We start from the raw sequence: 19,835 nt of genomic DNA, 5'->3' as shown, positions 1-19,835 counted from the left end.
AATATGATTCATGGGGAAAAAACCAATCAATCAGTATAGAGAAGCTAACGTTATGACCCAAATGAACTTTTCAAATTTGAATATTCAATCTGAAATAATAAGTAATTAACAACAAGTAAATAAAATGCAGATTCTTATTACTTGCGAGCGTAAAAGTGCCAAAATTCGGCGTTCTTGAAAATAAAATGAGTAAAACCTTTGTTTGAACCAAATATGCTTATTAAAAATGTTAATATTAAAAAATAAAACTGTTATTTGTGAAACAAGAAAATTGCCAAATGTAAAATAGCTTCCTCTTTCACACAATGCAAAAGAAGAATAATAATAAGCAGAAGAAGCAGAAGATATAGACAAATTAACCACAAGCGGGCAAATGAAACGATGACAAATGAACCGCACAAGCGGCCGAAGCTTCAACAATTTGGCATTCACTAAATTAATATCATTAATCATAAATCTTCAAATCACCGACGCCAGCAAATAATTTCTTTCTTGTTTGTGAAAAAATTATTTTTTACGAGAAATTTTTATTATTTTCACGCACATAATAATATTATATACACGTAATTCAGATATTTGAGCTTACCAAACGTTGATGAATAGCAACAAATTGCTTGATGTTCGTTAATTGCTCAACTTGAACAATAAAAACAAAATATATGAAAAATAGCAGTTCCCAATGAACAACAATTTTTTCAGTTTAAACTGGCACCATTGGCTACAAGTAACGTATAACTTTCTACAAATTGTTTCACCAAATCTGGACGAAGATTTTTCAACGCCTGGGAATAAATTCTGCTGCAACGACACGGATCACCTTCTGTACAGTCGGATTCGAATTGCATATATTCCAACCAAATTTTCAAGCAATCTTTCCCATGTTCGAGCAATGCAAATTCGTACGCACTACGAATATGCTTAGTGGATTTCACATTCTGCAAGGAATATAATAATTGCACAATATATTCAAAGAAAAATACAACAATTGCAATTAATTATTCGTTCTCGTCATTTTACCTGGGATAGTTCAATATTTATGTAAAAACGATAAAATTTCAATTCATTCGGAGCAATCAAACGCAGTCTGAAAATTTAATAAGTTCAATCTGAAAAAATAAAATAATAATTTTCACCTGTTGAACAATTTACGAATGTTCCCCAAAGCATCCACTTCAACAGACTGACTAGCATTCTTTAAATATACTAATTTTGCATAATTCGATACAATCGACGTAGATAACAATGCAGACTAAAAATGCAAATTTTCACAATGCAAAATGATAATTCAGTTATTCATCATCTTCCATTTTACTTCCAATTGTTCTTCCAACTTTGACGGAGCATTACATGAATACCAGTTGATTACTGTTTTCCATATTGGAAACGCATCCTGCAAACAAAAAAATTGTAATTTCCTTCACAAAACATTTCAAACAAAGAAACTACCTTTTCTGCAACTGAATTCACAGCTCGTTTCAGTAATGCTATAGTTTCTTCCTTTGACAATTTCATCTTGTCCATAATACGAAACAGAAGCAACCAGAACTCTACCTTTTGAGGATGTTTAGAAATGGCAAATTTTAAAACATCTATCTTGCATTTCAAATTTGGACAAACGCAAGCCTATTATGGATAATTAAATTTCACGTTGAAATTTTCAAAATCGAAATCAAAATTCCATTATCTTACCCATTCTAAAATAAAATTAAAGTTTTCAGGAAACAGTCGACAGCATACTGCGTAACCAACAAACATTCGCTTGTAGCTCTGATGTTTACAATATCAAAATTACTAATCATAATCAAATTTATCATCGGAAAATTACTTCAACTTTCAATCGCTCTCTTGACGGTGTACTGTGAAATATATCTCTGCAGAAATTGATGTACAATTTCCATATTTTTTCTAAAAAATTCTTTTTAATGAGTAGCTAATTTTCATTACAAATCATTCTTACCATTTCGCTTCTTCTGAATTTCCTCTTCATATAATTGAATGCAGTTATTGAAAATTACATGCGCGCTGTCATTTTCAATTATTAAACCATCCAAATCCAAACTCTGCTCATATTTTCTCCTTATATGCCAATCAGTGAACTCTTCATCATCGAAATTCGCTTCAAGACTAAAAGATAAAGGTTATTTTCAGAGAGAAAATTCAAAATAAATGGATTTATCTGAAAAAAATCATATGTCTATTTGAATTTAAAAGGAATAATTTTCAAAAATACGCAACTACAGTAATCACCTCAAATAAAACTCTGTCTACAGAAGGAACAAACAAACGCTCAAACTTACAATTTCATGATTGTTTCTTTCAGCTCTTCAGAAAACGGAAACATTCCAGCAATATTCAAAAATTGCTGAAAAAGCTTTAAATCATCTAAAATTATCCTATGATTTGCTTTACTGTTAATTAAATAATTTTCATTACTTGGAATAGCTTTTGCTGCGTTGAGAAAAATGATCTCTGGAAGTTTCAAATATCGATTAAAGTTAAACTCTTCTTCCTAAAAATTTCAAAAATACAAATACCACAACTGTAAATTATCAAACAAAATACATCTGATTAAAAAAAACCAACATTAAAATATTTCAAAATTCAATGTAACATTATTACGTCAATTCATCTGCAAAATTAATGAAAAAAACATCTTAATTCTTAACTTTTAATAAGCTTTTATTTCAAAAACACTACACAAAAATCAAACTTACAATATCTTTTTCACCATTTCCCGAACTTCTAATTAGCAAAAACCGTTGATATAGCTAAATAAAAGATACAAATTCAAACGAACAGATACAATGCACATTTTCAAATAATTACCTTTTCAATATACAATAATTCAAATCGAAAATACTAAAAAACAAACTTTTTTATTATTTTAAGCAAAAATTAAACAGCTTTAAGCTTAAAATACTTCAATCCAAATTTTCTTGCTTTTCTCATTGAAACGAATAGCTCGTTGTAAAAGCAAACGAGCATTTTCACAACTGCCATTTTTTTCAAATTCCCATTTTGCTGCTAACAGCCAAAGATCTGAAAAATATATGTTCCATTATTACGAAAATGGACAAAATAAATATTTTAATTTCAATTAATTTGCAAAATCATGAAAACTACTGAAAAATCATATTCAATTTTTTCCGACAATCACAGTTAATTAATAACTTACTCGGTTTCCTGGTATGTAGTTGAAGCATATGAAGATATAATTTGCTAACAGAATGAAACATTTTCTAAAAGTAAAAATTCATATTCCGGAAAAGTATAAAATAAAACAAAATTTACTCTCTTTTCAGCAAACTGAATTCGTGCAAGCCATATATTTTCATCATCAGGATGACGACGGCAGGCTACCTTAACAATAAAACAAATGAATAATAAAGCAAATAAAAAGGAAGATGCAATAAAATGTTACCCTATATAAATTATCAATTCTTCCAGCAAGAATAAATTCAATTTCCTCTTTATTCGAAAATACTTTTATCACAGATCTGCGTTCTCGGATTAACAAGTAGAATGAACATAGATACTAAACATTTTTGGTTAAAACAATTCAAAAATTATAAAATAATGTAAATACTTTTATTAAATTTAATAAATCCTCCTTCGTCTTGTTACGCTTCTGCTGCTTATATTCGTAATATTTAAGCTTTTTGATGACCCTTCTAGAAAAGAAGACTTAGATTTTTAGAACATTTTAAATTAATTAATACAACCTTATCTCATTTTTATTAAAAATGTGAAGATGTTCAAGATGTTCAAAAACTGGTAGAAACTCTTCAAGATGCAACTGGACGAATTCACTCATTTTCAAAATAATTCATAACATACTTATTCACTGCTATTCATTATTACTGTATTTAAAGAAAATAAAGATCACTTTCTGTATACAGCAGGTCAAACCAATATTATAAAAAACTTTGTAATAATTAATTTTAGCATTTAATTTAATGTAAAAATAGAAAATTAACATCATTTAATATACGAATAATAAAAGTGATCAGAGAAAGGCTAGACGGTGAAAGAATTCACGCACTTAATGCGCAATCTGATTGGTCAATTCTGATTTTTTGTTCTACTTCAAATCTGAGCAATCTTCCCTTGTCATTATTTACCCAAAGTTTGCACGTGTGTTAACGAAATAAAATAATAATAAACAAAGCGCAGAGCTGTTTTTTTATGTAAAATCACATCACGAGCAATATATTGGAGTATGAGTCGATCAAAATGCCAGGCGATAGAGATTTCGACCACTAATTTTAGCGCATCAAAATATGACGACTGTAGTGTAAAAATTTCTCAAAAGCTTCAAACATTGTGCAAATGGTAAATAAAGCGTTGCTTTTGTTGGTTGCTTGTTGCGTTTTGTTTGCAACGAAAGTTTTACCTTGTGTCAACCATAAATTTGGCAAGTGACAAAGATTATTCCACATAACCAGTTCTTGTTCCAGCGGCAAACGATTGAAAAACAATTGAACCTGACTTTATTTACAACAAATGGCTATATTTCCATGCGATGAATGCCAACAATTTACTGCATATTATTTAACAAACAAATTTTGAATTGTCTTGTGTAAATTTATTTTTATAACTTGCCAAAATTTAATGAAGCATATATATTGGCATATTTACACATCCATTTCAGGCAGTTGAACAATGTAAATTTAAAATTTTAATACTTGACCATCAATATTGTAGTCTGTATTTTGAAAAAGATCGTCGTTTAAGGCTTTTTGCCAACGACCAGTTGCCAATATTTTGTAAATGTCAATTTTTAGATAGAATCATTCGAACAGTTTTTTTTCAGTGTTGTAATGTTTTTAAAAATTTCTCCCATTCCATTTATAAATCGAAGCAGCAAAAAGCTTGCGTTGAAAACAGAGGTGAATAAGTTTTTTTTGATTTTCTCAGAAGCGTCTATCCTGGTTGTTGAAATTGAATTCTGTAAAAAAATTTGATATCGCCGATGAAAAAACGACCACTTGTTCCTTCACCGACAGTTGGGTGCTTGTCTTCACCTATTGTTGTTTAAGCTAATTAATTGTGTGCTTATTAAATGCCCATCGAAACACATTTCCACTTGTTTATTTCATTACAATATTTTTGTTTTTTTTATAACATGAAGAAGAAAATTATGTGAATTTTCAGGATAAAAAACTGTTCAGTTTTTCAACTGTTTGTCATATGCGAATTCTAGCGGTGAAAAGAATTTATTTTCACTGGTGCACCACTGAACGTGTGTTGATGCATGTACAATTAATCCGTTCATTGTTAATTAATTAGAATTAAATAACTTGAGCAGAATAGCAGAACATTTGCCGGTCAAAGGGGAACTGTAAATTCACAGTTGCCAATTCATGTCCAAACAAATAACTTCTTTTTCTGATAAAGTTTCGAAGGAAATCGAATTTGATATGCAAATTTCAATCAGCAACCGAGCTGAATTCTTCTGAAAGCAGACTTGACGTGGAGCAGCAACCTTTCAAAGATCCGGAGAAATCAGAGACCGTTTGATTTCTGCTACTGCTGCTTTTGTGCAACCTGCAATATGCAACGAAATTCAGCATGCTTTTTTCTTTTGTTATCACATTTCAAAAACAAACTTTTGATTTTCAGGAAGACGATGGAAAAATCGATGTTCAAGCGAGTCCGCTAGTTTGATTCGCTGCGATGGCTCGTATTCCAGCATGCATGACACGATGTCAAAAATTTCTTCGTGTTCTACGTCACCAGCCAACAAATAACGCTAAACATCCGTCCAATTTAAAATATTACTACACTCTTTTTGAATAACAAGAAAAGCCAATTTTGCGCTCAGCAAAACCGCTTCTTACACTGAGAGGCTTGCAATTATCGCGAACATACCGTCCAGAAGGATGTCTTATGTCCCAGTCTAAACGCCCGTGATAAAAATAACGTGTCCTGAAATGTCATTTTTCTGCTGACGCTAAAAAACAAAACACAACAACTGAACATACTTCGTCTTTCTGCACATTCTATACGGCAGTGGCCCAAGTATCCGCTCCATCATAGCTAAATGTTCCAGATTTTCATGAGTCTACAAAAGAAAAAAAAGAAACGCATTTGTAAGCATAATTTCGATCTGCATTTTCTAAAGAAGCCGCGCACCTGAAAAAGAGTTGTTCCAAGAAGAAGTTCGAAAATAATACAACCAATGCTCCACACATCACAAGGATGTGACCAGCCCAGCTCTGAAACAAACAAAATATTCCAGTAAACTTTCAAGCCACATACCGATCCCAAACAACGTGCGCGTTTTGTACTAACCGAGAATAACTTCAGGAGCGCGGTAATGTCGAGTAGAAACAATTGTACTGTGATGCTCATGGTCGAATGTAGCAGAACCAAAATCAATCACTCGAACGCTCGTATCCCGAATAATACGATATTCTTTATTCTACAAAGAACAAAGTTTATTCGAAAAGCAAACAACAAAAAGCAGAAGTAAACAATCACATACTCTTTTCATGTCAATTTTGATGTCATATTCCGGATGGACAAATAGCAAATTTTCCGGCTTCAAATCTGTGTGCGTTAAGTGATTCTGATGCATAACTAAATGTACAAATAACAAATTCATTAATTAATGTAAATTTGCAAAAGCTGTGTGCAAATATTCAATTTTCAGTGTCTTACAGTTGACTGCGTAGCAAAGCTGATAAGCGATGTGTCGAACTTGATGCATCGGATATGGATAATAATTATTTGCCTTCAGAAAATCAAAAACGCTCAATCCCATCATAGGGAAAACCAGACACATGTGCCCGAAATAGTTGAAATGATGGACCAAATGAATGCAAAGACTAAAAATAAGCAAAAATTTTCCATAATAATATGAAATAAAATCGGAACAAGTGAACAAGTTATAAAATGAAAATTAAAAAAATAATGAAAGAAAATAAAGTAACTCACAAATTGCCTGCGGGATCCTTTTCCATTAACTTCTTCAAAACGTTGACTTCAAGCTTGGCGGCTTCGCGGTATTTGTCGACATTTTTAATAATTTTCAAAGCCAACGGCTCACTTTGTTCATTCTCGTGATCACGAACCTGGACCACCCTACCAAACGTACCTTCGCCAAGGGTTTTAATCACTTCATCTAAAAAGAAAAATAATCTCATGTCACAAAAAATCATTAATTTCACTTTTACAAACGTATGGGCGAAACATCACTAAATGAATGCATTATTAATATATGTACATCTAGACTGAATGATGTCGCCAATGTTGTAGATCAAATGACCATGCTTGTCATCTCGAATCAGTCCATCATCGCTGCTTCGCCTGCTTTCAGATCTCTGAACAATGTGATAAGCGTCATGACATCTCGTATCAATGATTTCCCAAAATGAGCGATCTCCGCAAAAAAATCAAAAAGAAACACTCTGGCCATTCTTATGCAATCAGCAGCAGTTAAAGAGCAGAAAAACAAAAACGCATTGCAACTTTTTTTTCTGTATGCTTCAAATGCACTAAACAAGAACTTTGCCCCCAAAAAAAGGAAATTACCGAAAGCCAAGATCGCAGTATTTCGGTTATGATGACAATTCAACATCCTGTGGACGTGTGCATCGCATATTCTGGTAGTTCACAATTTGTCTCAACAACAACAAAAATCAAAACAAAACAAGCTTATTTATCTGCAACTGCATTGTGCAACAACACAATGTACATACGTATCAGACATTTTAGAGAAAATATATCTTCAAACTTTCATCATCTGCTAGCATTTAACGCATTAACAACAAGCACATGCATAAACGTTCAAATCATAATTCAATTGTTCAGAAAACAAAACAAAACAAAAAAGCTTCATAATGCAATAAATAACAAATAATGAAATGCAATAATATCAAAATGATTATAGTAAACATAACTCATCGACTCAAATACAGCAATATCAATGTATCGTATTAGGTATAAATTAATATTAATTGCAATAAAGTTCTATTTTTAACGTTTTTATTTATCAAAACCGACCAACTGGGAACGAATACCAAATCTACGAAAACCAATTATATCTTGCTAAGAACATTAACAAACAATAGATTGTTAATCTTAATTAGCTCTTTTTTTCATCTCTGCAAGTAACGCTACATTCAAAGTAAAGAATAGACAATTCAGCTAACTTTGCAAATAAATGCTCAAATCTTGCTTTCAAGAAGTTGAAAAAACATCCCAAATTATACAAAGATAAAGATGGACAATTTGATTTGACTTTGTCATACATGCACCCATCAGCAACGTTCCAAGCAACAAGAACCTCAGCAGAAGAACTTTTTACAATATCGATACTGTTTATTTTTTAACTGAAATTATTATAAAAAAAGAGAAAAAAAAGAAACGGCAGCGTAATAATTTGTCTACATCACAAACATGCTTGTCAAATCGATCAACAGATGAAATATTACAATATGGAATAAATTCAACATCTCTAAATGTACGCAGTTCAAATCCATTTAACCCGACCAATGATTGAAAATTAAAGAATTAATTAAAATTAAAATTAAATTTAGAATTAATTTAAACTCAGCTGCCATTGTGATGAAATTGGTAAGACGTATTTTTCGATCAAATCAAATTTCAGTCGGTTTCATGAATGCTATACTGCTCGCAAATACTGCTGAATCATATACTCCGTTCAATAGAAACACAACATCTGCCTTTCTAAAATTACCTTGCTAAACCTTCTCTTCTGCCCAATGTGTAATGTCTAATATTTGTTCATGTAAAAAAGTAAACTATTAACAAATAACTTCGAGCTCACTTCGAGATATTCAAAATGTTTTTTCTAAAGAGAAAAAAGACTCGAACAATAGTCACCCTCTCAATTAGCAGCAACAATTCAGAAAGTTTCAAATACTGATTGAAGCTATTAAAAGTTTTCTTTTTTAAATGGACTTGCAATGGACGAGCAAACGTGCAATAAACAAAACAGGTAAGCCAAGTGTAAATACTATTACTAATAGCAATAATGATAATGATAATGATAATTGCGTGCCGTACCAACAACGGTCGATCGTTTACGTCCTGCTCAACGACTGGAGGAGAAGATTGCTGTTGTTGTTGCTGCTGCTGCTGCTGCTGATTTGAAAGCGCAGAAGCAACCGGCAGCAAAGGTGCTTTTACCTCTTGCTCTGGCGCAGCTGCTGCAACAAGCGTCGCAACGCCGTCAGTGCTAGGCGGCGGAGGCGGGGGAGGAGGTACAACGTCAACAGCCTCGGCCAGAATGTTCGGTCGACTGAACGGGCAGGGATATTGGTAATAGACATTTTTCCCACCACCTTTACTGTCCTTCTTTTGTAAGCTTGTCGTCGGCTGCAATTGCTGCACCACACCGGATGCCGGCTCAAAAATAGCAAACCGATCGAGCATTGCGCTGAGCGCCACCTCGGCACCGGCGACCTCTTCGGCACCTTTACCACCGTTGTCAACAGCTTCACCAGAAGAAGCTTGGACTGGGAAATCAACAACGTACAAGCTCGGATCACTGCGAGACAGAGAAACAGGCACGACGGCAATTGTGCGGCGACGGCGCCGCGGGGGTGGAATGGGAGCATGCTGGACAGTGGCGTTGGCAGCAGCGTTCAGCGGCATCGGCGGCGAAGGTCCAGCTCGACGCTGGACCGACACGGTAGAGCCATCCAAATCACGCAAAGTATCAGCAAAGCTTTGCAATTCTTTAAGCAAAGGGTGCCCGTAAACCTCCCACCCAAGACGCCGCCTTCGTCGTAAAGGTTGCTGTAAATGATGATGATGATGATGATGCTGCTGCTGCTGCTGCTGATATTTCTGATGAGGATGTTGTTGTTGCTGTTGCTGTTGTCGCTGATTATGCTGCTGTTGTGGAAAATGATGCAAATATCCGTCGACCACCGCCGCTTGGGGCAAGCGGTTTTCGACGGGACTGTCTAATGAGATTCGATGGCCGCTGGTCCGCACAGCGCCACTGTCCAGACAAGGTGAAAGTTTCCGGCCGACAATCAGCTTCGTGTAGACCAAAGCTGCAAATTTAACCAAACCGTCGTTCAAACATAACAGAAAAAATGGAAATTATTGCCAAAAAGTGAAAAGAACACAAAAAGCCAATGTTGGTGGTGGTCAAGAGCGACGACTTGACGTCGCCAGTAGACAACTATTCTTTCTTTCCCGTTTCTCTTGGAAGTGGAAGAAAGCGAGGAAGAAAAGTAAATGATGATGATGACGACGATGACGATGACGATGATAAAGTAGAAAGAATAAAAAAGCACAGACTCCAACTCTGTTCTCAGTTAGTCACTTGCGTAAAGCCATCGTTTCGTCGCATCACACAACGTGACGCTTGTCCATTGATAAAAACCAACCTGTGTGTGTGTGGAGAGAGAATTGATTCTTCCAATCCCACCGGCAAGCGCCCAACCGCTCCACAACAACCAACTTCTCCCGCACCACCAGTCTGCTTTCCTGCTTTCAATGATGAAGGGGGAAAAGATGGATGGACGATGATGTTGAAGATGACGACACCAGCAATCAGCATCAAACAGCCGCCAAGATCAGGCTCGATGCACCACGTCTGCTACTGCTCGTTAAGCAAAACCCACAAACGTCAATGAGGGAGGTGCAAACGCTTGCGGCCAGGGAAGCCGAACGTGCCCGGCAACCAAATGCCGACGAAGTGTTGTTGCTTTTGCAACAACTCATTCTCTCCTCATACGCATTCTCTGTGTCTGTCGTCTCTCTCTCTCTCCCCCCCTCTCATACTTGCATTTCTCCTCCTCACTGCTTAACCAAGAAAACAACCTCAAATTTTCTACTCAAACCACTGCAAAAATCGACAAGCACCCACGACGTTCAATGAACACATGCTCTAACACTTCCGGAAAACTGAAAAATATTCAGAAAAAATTGTCAACAGCACACAAACAAACCATCCAAGTGACGACAAACTTGACAATATGAAACTCTTCTTCTTTTTCTTCACAACTAAACTTATGCTCATCATCAAATCGTCTACCATCGCCAGAAAATTAAAAAAAAAAAACAACTCCCGCAGTGCTCCTTACGTCATGGCATGCATCATCGCAACTATGAAGCTTACAAGCTAACATCACATCATAAATAATTTTCATTTTAAAACTCTACTAATACAAACAAACTGACCGTTAATCTTCTCATTCAACAAAATCATAAACGTAATCATAAATATAAACAATTTTAACATTTCTAATAAAACACTTGCAGATTCGTATTCATATTCGTACCTGATCATCAGTACTTGAAAATCACTATACTATCTAATGGAAATGCATTCATTTGTATCTAATTAATTTTTGTATAACCTAACTTTCGTTGAAAATTATGATTCCTAATTCAGATAGAAACAACTCATTTGCAAAATTTCAAACTCAAAATATCTACTTGAATACACAATTTTTCAGCAAATAACACTTAACCCAACAAAAAAAACTTGACAAAATATTTGTCACAACATTATTATTTGGATACTGAATCAATATAATTATACATTTAAACCACATTTTTACGAGAGTATTTTGAAAGAAAATATTAAATGTAATTTTAAAAAAACTTAAAAAGTACAGTAAAACAGAATAAAAGAAAAGTAAAATAAAGTACTCTAAATCAACAAATTTTTGCATCTGAATAAAGATTAAAAATAATTTAAAAAAATAAAGAGAACAAGAACAACAGAACATGCAGTGCACCGTCTATGGATGTTGAATAATGAAGTGTCATACTTACTCTCCAGTGTAAAATCTCAAAACAACGTACATGTTTACAGTGGGCTTAAAACTAACCTCATAGCTGCTGCTGGATGTGTAGCTGCTATAACTTCTGCGACGTGCCCGGCGTGAATATCGGTCTCTTTTGCGATTCGAATAGCTCTTGCGATACCTTCTTCTACTTCTACTTCTGCTTCTGCGATGCTTCCTAGATCGATGGTGGTGGTAACCATTTCGATGGCTGAATTTTCGCCTGCACTCTGAACGACGACGCGTTCTACGGTTGTCGCTGCTTTTCGATCTACTTGAATAACTATCCTGCCTTCTACGTCGAAACCGCCTCCTATCAGAGGATGAATCATCTTCTTCATCATCATGATAATGTCGCTTCCTTTCCAAATTTGAACGACATGGAGTATCTGAGATTGACAATTCACTCCCTACACTTTTTCTGAAAAACAAAATTTTTTTCAATTAACAACAAATTTTAAAATATATTGTTGATCAGTTTCACTTATGCATTTCAGAAAATTAAAATTCAATTTCAAAATGAATTATGCTATTCAATATGAATAAGAATCTCCTTTGCGTTATGGAAATCAGCAATTCTCATAAAATACACGCCTTATTTTCTCTGTTCCAATTAATATCAACAATACTGCAATAACAGAACTAAAATAATAATTTAAAAAAACACTACAATACAAAAAAAGTACAACTCTATTTGCTAATCAAACAGTGATGATGAAGAAAAAATTGTTTGATTATATACGTATACAAATATTTCCTACTGTAACTAAAAAACATCTATCTTACTACATGATGATGATGTTCTTTTCGAAACAAACATTACTGAAACGATTTTTTTATTGCTGTCCAATACAATACAAACCAAAATAATAAATAAAAGAGAAGGTAATGATTAAATTTTCTGCATCTGCTCTACGATAGTACCAGAAGCACCGAAAAATCTAATTAACAAAGTACTAAGATTAATGTCAAATTTTATTCCGTCATTAACACTTCTTAACAATTAACATTACCAAATATTTTTTATTTTACTAAAGTACAATCATGTATTCAAAAAATATATATATTAAAAAGTTAAACTCTCACCAAAAAACGCTTTTTATCCATAATAAATAATTTAAAAAGAAACTTTGAAAATATTTCTCAACTTTTTTTTATTTAAATATAAAAATTAGCGAAATAAGTCACTCAAATAAACGTTACCACCTCCTGAAACTCAACACAAGCACACTGTAACTGCAACAGTAAGACGTTGAAAGTTTCAACGTGTCGACTGTGTCAAACGCCTTCATGTCAAAAGTATTTTTGATCGAAATTATTTATTTTATATTGCTAACTGAAAAACAAAATCACTTCAGTCTTCCAATTACAGCTGTCTTTTATAAGTTAATGGAAAATATGACACATACGTGCTTAGAAATACATAATTGTCACGTTGAGCAAACACTGTGCAGAACTCTTTTTAAAAATATTTTGTGAAAAATGCTCTCTCACTCTCTCATACAGACACATACATATATCTCATGATATTTATATATTTACAAAGGACAGTTTTAGAAACTTTTTGAAAAAAATTACTTTTAAAATATATTTTAAATCCACCCTCACAGAAAATAAATAATAATCTGCTTTTACCTGCGTGTAGGATTCAAAAGTTCATGCTGCGATATACAGCTCGAAGAACGCCTTTGGCTATTATTATTATCTAATGATGAATTCTGGCTCATGAAAGATGTGCCGGATTTCAACTGGATCCACTTTTCGCCGCTTCTGCTTTTGCAGTATTCAATACAAGATACATCCATAAAATGACCTTCCTGATTTATGCCTTTGCCGACGGCAAAGGCATTTTCAAAGCAGCAACTTCTGTCCCCTACTGTACTATGTAGTAAAGTTGGCCGTCTAGAAGAAAAGAAAAAAAACAATAAACCATGTTCGATGTGTATGAATTGTCAACAAATACTTTTTGAAGAGTAGCCACGCCAGAATTAACTTTCCAAAATTAATTTCCTTTCGAATTTGACTAAAACAGAAACTGAATGTCTTAGTAAGAATTTGTGCGTGTCGGAAAATTTGATCAGCTCTATGCCAGTTAACAACGCAGGCAATGCATATTTTAGGCAAATAAATGTTTCGATCAAATGATGAACAGTAGAAATGTTGTTTATTTCATAAAACATTTGAAATCATGAAACACCATTACATACAGTATCACAATATAGACTTACAAGTTCTTCATCGAAATGCAAATAAATTTATTATTAGAAAAAATAATATTTTGCTTATTTTAATCTTTAAATATAATTTTTATAAATAAAATCATTGTAATAAAATAGCAAACAATGAAAATTATTTGCCATTTTTTTCACATCTTCTTATGGTTTGCTATTGAGTCATGTTTGCCAACGGTAAAATTGAAAATGTTAAGTTCAATTAATAGGGATTTATTTTATATTTTATACTTTTTTCTGATCATTAAACTGTTTAATAAATGTAAATTAATTTATCATTATTTATTTCACTTTCACATTCTGAATGTCAAATTATAGTGCCAATTTTCATCATGAACAGTACAAAATTCAAAAAGAAAACCCACAAGAGGATGGATGTGATTTAAAATATTTTTTTTGCTATTCAAACAGCAGAAGTAATTCTTGTGCTGCAATTTTTGTAATACAGTAGCCGTACATGTTTTTTCCACATTCATTGTGTTACGATGTATATTTTGAGGTCACGTGAATGGCGAGTCTGCTTTTATTTGAATTTCGTTCAAGTAGTGTCGTTTCGTCTGACGCCTACTTGTTTATTGTCTGTTTTGGAACGTGATAACGAAATGGCAAGCAATTGCACAGGGAATGTTTATTATTATTGAGTGTTGAAAAGAAAAACTCAATAACATAAGAATTATGAAATTCATTTTTCAAAATTCAAGCAACTGTATTCAGTGGAAAATTTATTTTTTTATATATGATTATTTTACATGTTCAAATTATAAATTAAATGCTCATATTAACAAGTGAACAAAAATGACAAATCAACGCGTTGTGTAGCGTTGTACTGATACGGTAAAAATTGACAGTAGGAAGTTCTACAGTGGCAATATTTATTTTTCTTTTCAAACAGAACAAATGCATTAAACAAACAAATGAAATGTTTATAAAATAGCAGAGAAAAGTATTTGGTTTGAAAAAATTCAAGCTTGAACAATTGTTGAGCTATTCAGCTGAAAACGTAATGAACTTTCTATAAATGGTGAATAACCGGCGCTGATTATCAATCGATTCAAACACTGCTGACGCTGTTTTAAACTTGAAAGCATCGTTTTCACTGACGAAAACCACAGTAAGCTCGACTGACTATCGACCAAAAGTGGAGGCAAATCGATCATGTCAGAAACAAAAAAATTCAATAAAATATCCCAACAAATTGGATGTTCATTCAATTGAACAGATGCTTCTCGCAGAGGGGGTTCAAGAATAACCAGTGAATAATATCTGTACAAATATTGGAGAAATTATCAATTCAAAATGTCAACTTTTTCAAATTTACATATAATAAATACTTGTGAAAAAGAACAGCGTCCGATGTCATCAACGAATGATAACCTTTCACGTTCGGTTCAACAAGACGCCACTGATTCTCCAACGGATCGTATTGTGAATTCAAAGCACTAAAGCCAACTAATCGATGAGGAAATTCATCCCACAACGTCATTGCATAATCGACCTGTAAAAATGAAAAAATATGACAACTACATCGATAACAACAATTCCAATTCACTGCAAATTGTTCAACCTCATCTGTGTTCACGTAAACTTTATCACTGAAGCAAAAAACTGCTCGAGATGACTGTTGATTAATGAATTTGAACATTTCGCTCTATTCAAAATATATAAAATTATAATGTAACGTGAAAGAAAAAGAAATTATGCTTGCATAGAAATGACAACAAACCACATTCAACAAAGGCTTCACTTCGGCATGTTCAGAATGCAAATTATCAGAACTGCAAAATATGACCACCTGAAGTAAAAAATTACATATCAAATCAAACGTATTTGCTTCTTCAGTAATAAATAGTACTTTTTCCATTCTGCTCGATGAAGATATGTTCTGAACGAGCTGCATAATGTGTTCCCTTTCAAAATGTTCACTGCAATGTATTATTGCGATAAAAGTATCGTTGAAAATGGAATGATTTTTATTTAAAAAATCCATTGGTAAGAGTGAAAAATTTGTCGAGTAATATCTAGCACCCATAGGGGCCCAGTTCCATATTGAATGATCACAAGCTGCCCACGGTTGCACTCTTTCTTCGACAATCTTAATTCGATTCGAACAAAAATTAGCATATAATCGAAATGGAATTAATTTGATAAACAACATTAAACCTTCCACCTGTAGTGTTGTGTAAACAATTTTTTCCACCGAAGCAAAATAAAGTCGATACAAGTGACGTGCTTGTTGACGCATGCGTAAAATCACAGATTCGGGATAGGCTCTTAACAAAGAAGGTAGCTAGAAGAACAATACGTTTGATCATTTTCAAAATGAATCACAGAACAATTTACCTGAAACAAAGTTCGCTCATCACCTCGAACAACTGCCTGATCCCAGTCAATTACTTCGGAAAACGGCAACACCCAATCGTTGGATAATATCACTGGAATGCAACCTTTTTCAAGTGCTTCCAGAAAACGAAATGAACCAAGACGTCGACCACGAGGCACGAGGCAAAATTTTGAATTTGCCATTAATTCTTCATAATTCCAACTAAACAACAATATACCATTTCTAGACGGTTCAACTGAACAGCCAAATTTGTCTAACTGATCGACCCATTTGAAACATCATCAGCAAAAAATCATCATACATGCCACAAATAATGCATTGTAAATTTTTTTAAACAAAGACTTGCTATTTAATTATTGTAAATATTAACCAATAGAAAAAAGATAAGAAAATATGTTAATGATAATAAAAAATTTGCGCAAATTTCACGCCGAACAAGAATAATACAAAAAAGTGAATCAACCATACTTGTCATATAAATCGTTGTCAATGCTGCAACGTTCGTCTTGATTTTTCATCCAGTCTTTGCCATGCTTACAAGTTGTCAGCATTATAATATCTTTTGCATTGTGCAAATGATAAAGAGCATTTCGTGTTTCAGAACCAATTCCAAAAACGTAACGTTTACCTTTGAAAACAAGCGTATAGCTCCAGTTTGATCTTGGCCAATTCAAATCGACGTTTTCAACATCCGTTGCATTGAGTCCACGCAGAGGTAGAATATCATGAAAAAGTGCCAAAGAAATATCAAAATGGGACCGATAATGACGCGTGGAAAAGCTGGCTTTAGCTAATATAGCCTGGCCAGGTTCGAAACCAAGCTCGGTCAGGTCGTAATCAGGCCACGTACCGGAATACAAATTGAAGATCAAATGATTCATACCTGAAACCTTAAGCCAATTTCTTTTATTCGAAAAAAGCAATAAGAACAACCTTACCATTGTTCCATAAATTTGTTGGTAAACTTTTTATTTTTGCATTCATATTTTCCACATATTCAGCGCTCAATGAGTCACGAGAAAGTGTATCATAAGATAATACAAACAAGCAAGCTTGATCAGGATCATCGGTAAAATATTTCGATTGTCGTAAAATTTGAAGAATTTTTCTGTAACTTGCTGATGTTTTGGATTCTTCATCAAAATTGGAAATATCTGGATAAATGTACACTTTGAAAGGTCGATCTATGCACCGACTGTAATTAAAGCAACTGCTCATAGTGCATTGTCGAGAAATTCCCCCGCCCTCCGAGCGATCATCTCCAATAAATGAGGAGTAATTTTCATAAATTGAATGCCAAATTTCACTATTTAAGCTTACATTTTCAGCATGACTTTGAGCATTTTCAGAGAAATTTCGATCAGACAACGGTGATGTTTTCGGATGTTTGAATATATTTAATAAAAGTCTAGATGAATATGAAATTACAAATATTCCAAAAAGTGCAACATAGCGCCTTTTCGTTTTCATTCACCAGAATTCTACGCTATCATGTACTTTTGCCACATTCATTAATTGAATCATCACATCATTTATACTAGAAGCCCAAGTACGGCTCAAAAATTGCAGCTACAGTATACCAGATAATTCAAGATAGTTCAATTTCATGTACAATAAATGCGATATTTAAAATGTTTTAGAAGAATAATAAATTTACATTTCAATAAATTGACTGCATACCCCTTTTTCAAGCATAAAAGTAAACAAATGAGTAAATTATAATTTATTAGCAACACTGTTGACATTTGCAAGTCTTATCCAGCATTATTGTGAAACTGGAAGTAAATGATGCAGCAAATATAAAAAATAAACATATTGCCAAATATTTTAAATATATATTAGTTTCAAAAACGTACAAAAGCTCAAAAATTGTAAGCATCGACGCTAAAAAAATAACTTTTTAAATACAAAATCTATCATTTGATCAAACTATTTTCCAATTCCTAACTGTACTGCTTTCAAATATCATACTTTCATTAAATTCAGATATTGATTAATTAAACAAACTGATTTCATTAAGAGAAATGACAAAACAAATTTCGCTAAATGCAAAAGATAAATTTTACTTCAGCCAAATAAAGCAACTGAGTAAGCGTAGCTATTAACTTGAAACATCTCTAATATTGTTGAAAATTTTAAAATTATGTATTTTACTATTCAGAGTTGACAAATCTACTCAAAAACCTACAAACATATCCATAATCAACAAAATTTCTAAGTCTTTTAATCGGAACTTTTCCAAACAGGCTTCCTTTTCTCCAAAAATGCTCTTATTCCTTCTTGTGCATCAGGATATCGCAAATTTTCGGCAGCCACCAATTCCGCCTCTCTTTAGAAGAAGAACTTTAGAGGAATTACATAATTACACCCGTGCTGTACAATTACCTGTATGCCTTGTCAAGAGGAAGTTCAATTTGTGAATAAAAGAATCGTTTCCCAAGAGCAAGCGCTGGTTTGCTCAAAGAGCAAAACTTTTCGGCATATTTCAATGTCTAATTAAATATAATACATTACATGAAACAAACTAGACAAGAAAAAAATTCCAGCTTCAACAAATACTTCTTCCTTTAAATTTTCTTCTGCTACCAACATTGTAACCAGTCCATACTGTAGAGCTTCTAAAAGGGTTACCAATAGGTAAATAATATAAATTAAAAATTAATGCTTTAAAAATTCCATTACCTCGCGCTGTTACAGCATCTCCAGTAAAAAGCATATTAAAAGCAAATTTTCGTGGAAGAACGCGTGATAATGGAACAGAAGGAGTTGAGCAAAACAAACCCACTTTGATACTAGAAGATATAAATATTTAAAAATAATATAAACAATAAAAATATTTTTCCACAACCCTGAACATGAAAATTTCGCATTTTCTGCTGCAATTAAAACATCACAAGAAGTAGCCAGCTGACAGCCAGCAGCTGCGGCTATCCCACGTACTTCGCCTATCACTGGTACGGAAAGTGATTGAATAACTTTCATCACATTAGTGCAAAGCTGAATCAATGCTGCTCTGGATTCATCTTTATTATTGGCTGTCTATAATTTTATAATTAAAAATAAATAAATAAATAAACTAAAAACCTACTAATTCTGTAAATTCATGGCCAGCGGAGAAAACTGGTGGGTCAGCGGCAATTATCACTGCGCGTAGTTCTTCTTCCAATGCGCTCGCTTCCAAGCGTTCCTTCAGTGAAGTCAGCATTGCCAGTGACAAAGAGTTGCTAAACAAGCAAAAAGATTTATTAAACAACTGTCAAGTGTAATATGGAAAAAATTCATTTTCACCGCTTGGCAGGATTTTGTAAAACCAAACGTTTCACTTGATTATTTAAGTAATGCTCTTCCCGAACCAGTGGCTTCACACCATAATCACAGAATTGTCGACGGATGTAAACCAGACTGCGGAAGATCGCCGAAGACATTGCAAAATAACTTAAACAACTTTCGGTATTCGTGCATATATTTTTATAAGGTAATTAAATA

The 19,835-nt window shown here is 33.4% G+C and overlaps 6 protein-coding genes across 6 annotated transcripts; 1 reads left to right on the top strand and 5 right to left on the bottom strand.

The window, feature by feature from the left end:
- Positions 1–50: 50 nt before the first annotated feature.
- Tsp_04351 (conserved hypothetical protein) lies at positions 51–1,521 on the bottom strand. The gene is given in 10 exon segments (XM_003375117.1): positions 51–89; positions 142–173; positions 361–431; positions 562–631; positions 707–935; positions 1,018–1,084; positions 1,134–1,192; positions 1,205–1,249; positions 1,313–1,390; positions 1,447–1,521. 10 exon segments carry the CDS (start codon positions 1,519–1,521, stop codon positions 51–53), a joined length of 765 nt encoding a protein of 254 aa, XP_003375165.1.
- Positions 1,522–1,685: 164 nt separating this feature from the next.
- On the bottom strand, positions 1,686–3,814 carry Tsp_04350 (U3 small nucleolar RNA-associated protein 6-like protein). Its single transcript, XM_003375116.1, has 12 exons — positions 3,723–3,814; positions 3,587–3,671; positions 3,422–3,535; positions 3,292–3,360; positions 3,176–3,239; positions 2,921–3,039; positions 2,827–2,859; positions 2,715–2,768; positions 2,298–2,509; positions 1,958–2,124; positions 1,826–1,905; positions 1,686–1,694 (listed from the first exon to the last, which is right to left on the bottom strand). The coding sequence occupies exons 1-12, from the start codon at positions 3,812–3,814 to the stop codon at positions 1,686–1,688; spliced, it is 1,098 nt and encodes a 365-aa protein (XP_003375164.1).
- A 1,615-nt stretch (positions 3,815–5,429) lies between these two features.
- Tsp_04349 (serine/threonine-protein kinase Doa) lies at positions 5,430–10,063 on the bottom strand. The gene is given in 15 exon segments (XM_003375115.1): positions 5,430–5,547; positions 5,610–5,752; positions 5,872–5,953; positions 5,985–6,064; positions 6,136–6,218; positions 6,295–6,424; positions 6,488–6,582; positions 6,755–6,830; positions 6,981–7,126; positions 7,271–7,384; positions 7,537–7,607; positions 8,256–8,321; positions 8,705–8,740; positions 9,038–10,031; positions 10,045–10,063. The coding sequence occupies 15 exon segments, from the start codon at positions 10,061–10,063 to the stop codon at positions 5,430–5,432; spliced, it is 2,253 nt and encodes a 750-aa protein (XP_003375163.1).
- A 52-nt stretch (positions 10,064–10,115) lies between these two features.
- Positions 10,116–10,619, top strand: Tsp_04348 (putative alpha-2B adrenergic receptor). The gene is made up of 2 exons (XM_003375114.1): positions 10,116–10,214; positions 10,299–10,619. Exons 1-2 carry the CDS (start codon positions 10,116–10,118, stop codon positions 10,617–10,619), a joined length of 420 nt encoding a protein of 139 aa, XP_003375162.1.
- Positions 10,620–10,857: 238 nt separating this feature from the next.
- Tsp_04347 (conserved hypothetical protein) lies at positions 10,858–14,467 on the bottom strand. The gene is made up of 6 exons (XM_003375113.1): positions 14,418–14,467; positions 13,413–13,679; positions 12,368–12,419; positions 11,823–12,187; positions 10,935–11,016; positions 10,858–10,890 (listed from the first exon to the last, which is right to left on the bottom strand). Exons 1-6 carry the CDS (start codon positions 14,465–14,467, stop codon positions 10,858–10,860), a joined length of 849 nt encoding a protein of 282 aa, XP_003375161.1.
- A 503-nt stretch (positions 14,468–14,970) lies between these two features.
- Tsp_04346 (exostosin-1) lies at positions 14,971–19,774 on the bottom strand. The gene is made up of 17 exons (XM_003375112.1): positions 19,638–19,774; positions 19,438–19,573; positions 19,198–19,388; positions 19,032–19,141; positions 18,909–18,967; positions 18,735–18,841; positions 18,594–18,678; positions 18,416–18,466; positions 18,202–18,233; positions 17,283–17,757; positions 16,818–17,239; positions 16,349–16,550; positions 15,861–16,295; positions 15,732–15,800; positions 15,573–15,656; positions 15,340–15,503; positions 14,971–15,271 (listed from the first exon to the last, which is right to left on the bottom strand). The coding sequence occupies exons 1-17, from the start codon at positions 19,772–19,774 to the stop codon at positions 14,971–14,973; spliced, it is 3,060 nt and encodes a 1,019-aa protein (XP_003375160.1).
- Between the last annotated feature and the right edge of the window lie 61 nt (positions 19,775–19,835).

This window comes from Trichinella spiralis, assembly GCF_000181795.1.
Source record: "Trichinella spiralis strain ISS 195 chromosome Unknown Scfld5, whole genome shotgun sequence".
Taxonomy (NCBI): domain Eukaryota; kingdom Metazoa; phylum Nematoda; class Enoplea; order Trichinellida; family Trichinellidae; genus Trichinella; species Trichinella spiralis.
Note: the sequence above shows the minus strand (reverse complement) of the source record. Positions and strands in the feature narration are given on the sequence as shown.

Coding starts and splice junctions, on each gene's coding strand:
- Tsp_04349 (XM_003375115.1), bottom strand. Junction 6,583..6,754: donor TCCCTATGATGGGATTGAGC/GTTTTTGATTTT, acceptor TTGTACATTTAG/TTATGCATCAGAATCACTTA. Junction 5,954..5,984: donor AGAATGTGCAGAAAGACGAA/GTATGTTCAGTT, acceptor TTTGTTTTTTAG/CGTCAGCAGAAAAATGACAT.
- Tsp_04350 (XM_003375116.1), bottom strand. CDS start 3,814: ATGAGTGAATTCGTCCAGTTGCATCTTGAAGAGTTTCTACCAGTTTTT. Junction 3,240..3,291: donor TTCAGTTTGCTGAAAAGAGA/GTAAATTTTGTT, acceptor TTTTACTTTTAG/AAAATGTTTCATTCTGTTAG. Junction 2,769..2,826: donor AATTATTGTATATTGAAAAG/GTAATTATTTGA, acceptor TCTTTTATTTAG/CTATATCAACGGTTTTTGCT.
- Tsp_04347 (XM_003375113.1), bottom strand. CDS start 14,467: ATGTACGGCTACTGTATTACAAAAATTGCAGCACAAGAATTACTTCTG. Junction 12,420..13,412: donor CTTTTGAATCCTACACGCAG/GTAAAAGCAGAT, acceptor TTATTATTTTAG/TTCTGTTATTGCAGTATTGT. Junction 10,891..10,934: donor AGTTTGTCGTCACTTGGATG/GTTTGTTTGTGT, acceptor AATATTTTTCAG/TTTTCCGGAAGTGTTAGAGC.
- Tsp_04348 (XM_003375114.1), top strand. CDS start 10,116: ATGTTGGTGGTGGTCAAGAGCGACGACTTGACGTCGCCAGTAGACAAC. Junction 10,215..10,298: donor GAAGAAAGCGAGGAAGAAAA/GTAAATGATGAT, acceptor CTCTGTTCTCAG/TTAGTCACTTGCGTAAAGCC.
- Tsp_04351 (XM_003375117.1), bottom strand. CDS start 1,521: ATGGACAAGATGAAATTGTCAAAGGAAGAAACTATAGCATTACTGAAA. Junction 432..561: donor CTCAAATATCTGAATTACGT/GTATATAATATT, acceptor ATATTAATTTAG/TGAATGCCAAATTGTTGAAG. Junction 174..360: donor GTTTCATTTGCCCGCTTGTG/GTTAATTTGTCT, acceptor TTTATTTTCAAG/AACGCCGAATTTTGGCACTT.
- Tsp_04346 (XM_003375112.1), bottom strand. CDS start 19,774: ATGTCTTCGGCGATCTTCCGCAGTCTGGTTTACATCCGTCGACAATTC. Junction 19,574..19,637: donor TTACAAAATCCTGCCAAGCG/GTGAAAATGAAT, acceptor TTGCTTGTTTAG/CAACTCTTTGTCACTGGCAA. Junction 19,389..19,437: donor GCCATGAATTTACAGAATTA/GTAGGTTTTTAG, acceptor ATAAAATTATAG/ACAGCCAATAATAAAGATGA.